Source organism: Electrophorus electricus, chromosome 9 (assembly GCF_041902795.1).
Source record: "Electrophorus electricus isolate QZ-2024a chromosome 9, ASM4190279v1, whole genome shotgun sequence".
Lineage (NCBI taxonomy): Eukaryota > Metazoa > Chordata > Actinopteri > Gymnotiformes > Gymnotidae > Electrophorus > Electrophorus electricus.
Window position 1 is genome coordinate 23,607,602 of NC_137505.1, and position 6,049 is coordinate 23,613,650.

Genomic DNA, 6,049 nt, shown 5'->3' on the forward strand with positions numbered 1-6,049 from the left:
ACATTAAATAACCTGCAGAGAAGAAGACCAGGGCCTACATAGTACCTTAGTTCTCCTATTCTAATCTCCTTTGAATAAATTAATTCAATGGCTGTAACAGTGTTTCTCTATGATGTTATAATTGTTTTTCCCACTGGTGAAAATCATCTCAACTATTATACAGTCAACATGGTGTCTGTTAAAAAATTAGGCATAATTTTTTTTTAAGTCATTTGTATTATAAATAGTTTATTAATGGTTCCAAAGGGAATGATAATTTTTGTTTATACATATTGAGATGCAGATTAATACTAAGTGTGAACTGTGTTTGGTCTGTTGATCCTTTTTGTTGCAGTGCGCACTAAAGGTAAGATTTATACCCAGAGCAACATTTCAAAAATTCCTTCCTTATCATCCCTGTTTTATCTTTCCTGCTGCCCAAAATGTTCTGTCAACTAAAATCACTGCTAATCCAAACAGACATGGATTTGTTTAGATTGGTACATCTTAATGCTGCATCCTTAACCTCAAGTGCAAAAGGCAAACTTCTCCCATCAAAAATGACTAGCAATATCTCCCTTAAGATGTAGACACACAGTACAAATTTAGGTTTGTATCACAGATTCCATTCATTTATGCTCGCTCGCACTCCCTCTCTCTCTCGCTCGCTCTCTCACTCTCACACACACACACACACACACACACACACACACACACACACACACACACACACGCACTTCTTGAACGACCTGGAAGACAGGAATTCTGAAAAAGATTGAATAATAATAGCAAGGCAATGTTTTTCCTTGTAAAGCATGTGCAGGCTCGAGCCCCACCCGTCTCGGGGAGCGGTGCAGGAACCTGACGTCTCCAGTGTGGCGCTCCACATCCTCACGCACAACAGACGTCTTCGTATTTCATCGAGGCGCCATTAACATTACGATTCTTAAGACTACATACATGCAAACCATGGTTCCGAAGTGACCCCAATTTAAATGGCGTGCACGTGTCCAAAAGGAGAGACGCAGCGCATTTCCCCTATATTCCAGGCGATATATGTAACGTATATGTATACCTTCAAAAACATTAAAACAGTTAGCAGTAATCATGCTAACCGTTGCAAATTAACATTTACCTTTTGAATCGTCTTTCTCCTAACAGGATATATAGTTTAACATTTATAATATGGCTTATGGTATATTATATTAATCTTATTTGTTCCCCTGTGGGTGAGAGAGAGAGAGAGAGAGAGAGAGAGAGAGAGAGAGAGAGAGAGAGAGAGAGAGAGAGAGAGAGAGAGAGAGAGAGAGAGAGAGAGAGAGAGAGAGAGAGAGAGAGAGACTGGTACGGCTTGGCGGTAACGTGAAAACATTCCTCCCTAGCACGGTGAAGGCACGATCACTACAATTATTAGCTGACCATTTGCATATCACTTCAGAACTGGTTATGCTTAACAATAACCATACACCTATCGTGTCATTTTCAGGATTTATATTTTTATTATGAAACAGTTACATCTGCATTTTAAACTCCATGTTAAATTCCACTTCTGTGCATGCTATTTGCCGTATGCAAGTCAAGTCTAACAAGCTCCAGTAACCTTCTGCCATCTAGTGGACAAACAGCAAAAATGTTTGTGCAACAGGTTTCAGCTACTCGTGAACCTTCCACAGACTTGTTCCAATTTATCCCAACTTATTAAAGTTCATTATAGAACTCATGACAATCATCGCTATGGGTGTCCATCTCACAACCCACCACTGGTAGGTGTATGGTGAGAAAATCAAGCCGGTACCCTCAGCTAATGTGTTCTGCATGTATGATGACGGAAAAAGATCTTATGTGATGGTCTTTTCTACTAGACTTATCCTGGAGCTCCTCAGTAACTCCAGCCTTAGAATTCCGTCATGATGCTCCAAAAAACACATCAATATACATGACGCAAAATATAGCATGCTGTCCAGAGGCAGAGGAAAAGCAAAGGGAAAACCGTTATTTTTGCATGCATATATATATATATAATTATTATTATTATTATTATTTTTAATAGATTTCTGTATTGTTCAGCAGTGCTTGTGTGTGTATACCCGTTTTGGATGAGTGTCATGGAGAGTTGCAGGAGTGTAATGAGTTAATGATGTTGATGTTACCAAGTCTTTGCCTTTTGCCTTTGGTGTCTACTTTTACAGTTATTACTCAGAAATCAGTTATGCGACTCTGAGAGAGAGAGAGAGAGAGAGAGAGAGAGAGAGAGAGAGAGAGAGAGAGAGAGAGAGAGAGAGAGAGAGAGAGAGAGACAAAGCTAGATATAGAAGTTGCTGAAAGAATCAATCCGAGAAGGGGCCCACTGAGCATGGAAATCACATGTAAGTGTACATAATTACTAAAGTCAGACAAATTAATGAAGCCGTGAAGAAAATTCTTAAACAACTTTAGCAGCAGAAAACGACTTACAGGAAACATGACTAGTCAATTTTGTACAGGCTATTTTGCCAACAGAACCTTATGCCTACGTTACACGCAGATCAGTATCTCAGGATGCGTTCTAGCTTGTTACGGCTCTTCAGGGCGACAGCAGGAGGCGGTGCAGGCCTACAGTTTAAACCTTGCCTTTCAAAACAAATCTTAATAGCTTATTCAGTGTCTTGTTACTGAAGGCACAAGTAAATTAGACCCTTGCTATTATCTATAATAGAATTAGGGTTACCTCAAAATATCTAATTAAAGACCAAGAAAAATACGATGTTTTTCGATAGCTTTAAAATGGTTTATGATAGGCTACGGACAAATTACGCTAAACAGTGATTTTAGATGTTACAGAAAACGTGTAGCCTTGCGATATTGCCTTGTCTGCTTCCAAGCTGTACGAAGATTTTCAAGATAATGCGGGCCTACTAGGCTATTAAACACAGACCTAGATTAAACTAGGCTCGATAAAACAAGGCATCTTGGGGCGAACAAACGAGCTTTGCGCCGCGTGAAACTGTTCAACAAGTTTCGCTATTGCCTTGAACTAGGAAATCAGTTTTCCACAGATGTTTAATGAACGTTTTGGGTGTCGCTCTGTTCCTGGGACATTCGCTCCGAGTACACTACAACCTGTTCGCAGATTTTTGCAGCGTTTGTTTTTCACGCCCCTGTGGGTGGAGACTGGGGGTTTCGCTGCTCTGCGGTCCGGGTACCGAGCATTTCTCCGCTGTGCCTACAGCTGGTAGGAGGCTGCAGACGGCTGTGCTTTGACTAGAGTGCCCCGAGCTTCGGTCCACGGTTTACGGGAGCATAGATCTCGGCTTCTTTTCAGCGAATTATATTCTTCTGATTACCACATCACGGTGTGAACGGTCACGTGTGTGATTTTTAATTTTTTTTTAAGCTTGTGTTGGATCGGATCGACATCCAGGCACTGAGAGACGCAGCCGGAGCGCTGGAAGCTGGTCGCGCTGGAAAACTGGCGGCTGGCGCATTGGAGTATGAACCTGCTCATGGGAAGAATGCAAATGTGAGCCGCACTGTGTCCGGGTAGATGCGCCTTATCGCGACGATCAAACGATCGCACGACGGAATACCGAGGAATTAGGACACTGCTACGAGAAACAAACACCTCTGCCTTAGGTGTGTACGTGGTTGTGATATGATCACCTTACAGCTACTCCGAATGCGCCCAAACTACTGAAGTACTACTACTGAATCAGTTCTACTAGTTCGATAAAAAAAGACAGCAGAATGGGTAATAGTTTTTCAAACATATCCGCATTTCAATCCCTTCATATAGTAATGCTTGGTTTGGACTCTGCCGGGAAAACTACAGTTCTTTACAGACTCAAATTTAACGAGTTCGTTAATACCGTCCCCACGATCGGCTTCAACACTGAGAAGATCAAACTAAGCAACGGCACAGCAAAAGGCATAAGTTGTCACTTTTGGGACGTTGGGGGTCAAGAGAAGCTTCGACCCCTGTGGAAATCCTACAGTAGATGCACGGATGGCATCATATACGTCGTGGACTCTGTGGATGTAGATCGGCTTGAGGAGGCCAAGACGGAGCTGCATAAGGTGACGAAATTCGCAGAGAACCAAGGGACGCCGCTGCTGGTTATAGCAAATAAGCAAGACCTGCCCAAATCTCTGCCCGTGGCGGACATCGAGAGACAGCTGGCGCTAAACGAGCTGACGCCATCCACGACGTATCACATCCAGCCTGCTTGCGCCATAATTGGCGAAGGACTTCATGAAGGCATGGACAAATTGTATGAAATGATTGTGAAACGACGAAAAACCCTTAAGCAAAAGAAAAAACGATAACATGATCACGTGTTTTACCACCCGATTATGCCTTTCTGCGCGCTTGTAGACCTTTGTGGTTGGCTAATTCCAATGCAATGTTGCACTGTGGACATTATTAATTTGGATGGTTCTTTGCTTTGGTTTACAGTCACGTTGAAATTACTGATGCTATGTGGCATGCAAGAATGATGCGTTATTGTATCGACGCAGGTGGTTTAACCGCGGGAAAAAAAAAGACTTGTACACGAATGGGGCTGGTCCCTTTTCAGCTGCTGATACTTTACCCTGCAAATAGCCTCGTCAGACTGAAGGAGTTCTCTACTTTAGCACTGTGAAGAATCACAACGCTGCAGTTTTGGTTCGTGGAATGCTTGATTTCTCAAATCAAATTTCTGTGTGCAAAAAATATAAAGTAACTAAATAACTTTGCTTTCAAGCCTTCATGAAAAACTCTTTCTGATGAGTTGTAACCATGTACAAGGCTGATGATTTGTGAATGGTGCAGTTCAGGCCTGCATAAGAGTTGGTGCCAGGTACATAATGTCTCACTCCGCGTATGTCCTCGGTGTTGATGGCCAGGCTTACGGAGGCATTCAAGAGCAGCGTGCGGTGGACTGCCATGCTGCCACTTTATAATTCTAGTTTAGTGCCACTTCGCACTTTTTCTCACCAAAACAGAAAACTTCAACACTGTATTGCAAAAAAAACAAAAAAACAAAAAACAAACAAAACTTGATTATTGTATTACACATTCAGAAGATGAATCTTGAAATATTTTTCAATTAAAATATAGAAAATGCATTTGAGTTGTATCTGCATTCTTTACTCTCCTGAATAATTTGGGCAAGACGTATTTGTGGCGAGTTTAAAAAATGTATGGTTTAGAAGTGCAGTGTGATCTATGGGCCTACTGTTGTTTTGATGATCTATTGTGTTACATTGTGATGCAAGCAAAGCTTAAGTAAACAGGTACATGTAGATACCCTGTATGTATCAGTACGTCAGCTGCATATCGAAATGAAATTATAAAGGCAGTTTATTTCAAGATGTTAAAGACCAATGCTTTGCATTGTGGGATTACATTACTAATCAAGGCAGAAATAGTAGGCAGCATATCTAAGATCTGAGATGTGCATTTCATGACAAATTGCCTTGTGTGGACACTTCATTCTGGTATTGAGACGGACATTTGTCGGGGTGGGAGCCAGGCAAAAAAGTTCTTGCCACCTTCAGACTTGGCCACCAAAGGCCCCTCGTCTCAATGTTACGCCCTTCCTCCAAAACCCCGCAGGCTTAGCCTACATTCTATGTGCTGCATTCACATAATTAATAGGCATGAAGTGCCACCTCCCTATAGAGAGGTTTCCGGTTTGCTTATTGCATCCAGGCCATGCTGAGTTTTCATTACTAATTATAGAGGCCAGAGTAATTGCTGAGAACATCCCCTTAAAACAACTACTTTATAGATAGCTATCAGGATGTAAAGAGAGTTTAGCACAATTCTAAAAACAATTGTAGGGCTTACATCTTCTTTTATAGCACTGCATTGCAGAAACCATTTGACAGTGCTGTGACAATCAATGTAGAGTAAAAAAAAATAGCAATAACTAATCTTTATGTCATCTCAATTATTATTGCATTTACTATAGCAATTATAATATATAGAAATGTTTTATATATATATATATATATATATATATATATATATATATATATATATATATATATATATATATATTTCAATGATGATTAAAAATGGCTACAAATAACTAGTTGCAAATGTAAG

General features: G+C 40.8%; 1 protein-coding gene across 1 annotated transcript; it reads left to right on the forward strand.

Annotated features, from left to right (window-relative positions):
* The first annotated feature begins 3,141 nt into the window (after window positions 1–3,141).
* Window positions 3,142–5,064, forward strand: arl4cb (ADP-ribosylation factor-like 4Cb). Its single transcript, XM_027010030.3, has one exon. It carries the CDS (start codon window positions 3,703–3,705, stop codon window positions 4,279–4,281), a length of 579 nt encoding a protein of 192 aa, XP_026865831.1. The 5' UTR covers window positions 3,142–3,702; the 3' UTR covers window positions 4,282–5,064.
* The last annotated feature ends 985 nt before the right edge of the window (window positions 5,065–6,049 follow it).

Excerpts from the sequence above, each read along its gene's own strand:
- arl4cb (XM_027010030.3), top strand. The coding sequence starts at position 3,703 with ATGGGTAATAGTTTTTCAAACATATCCGCATTTCAATCCCTTCATATA.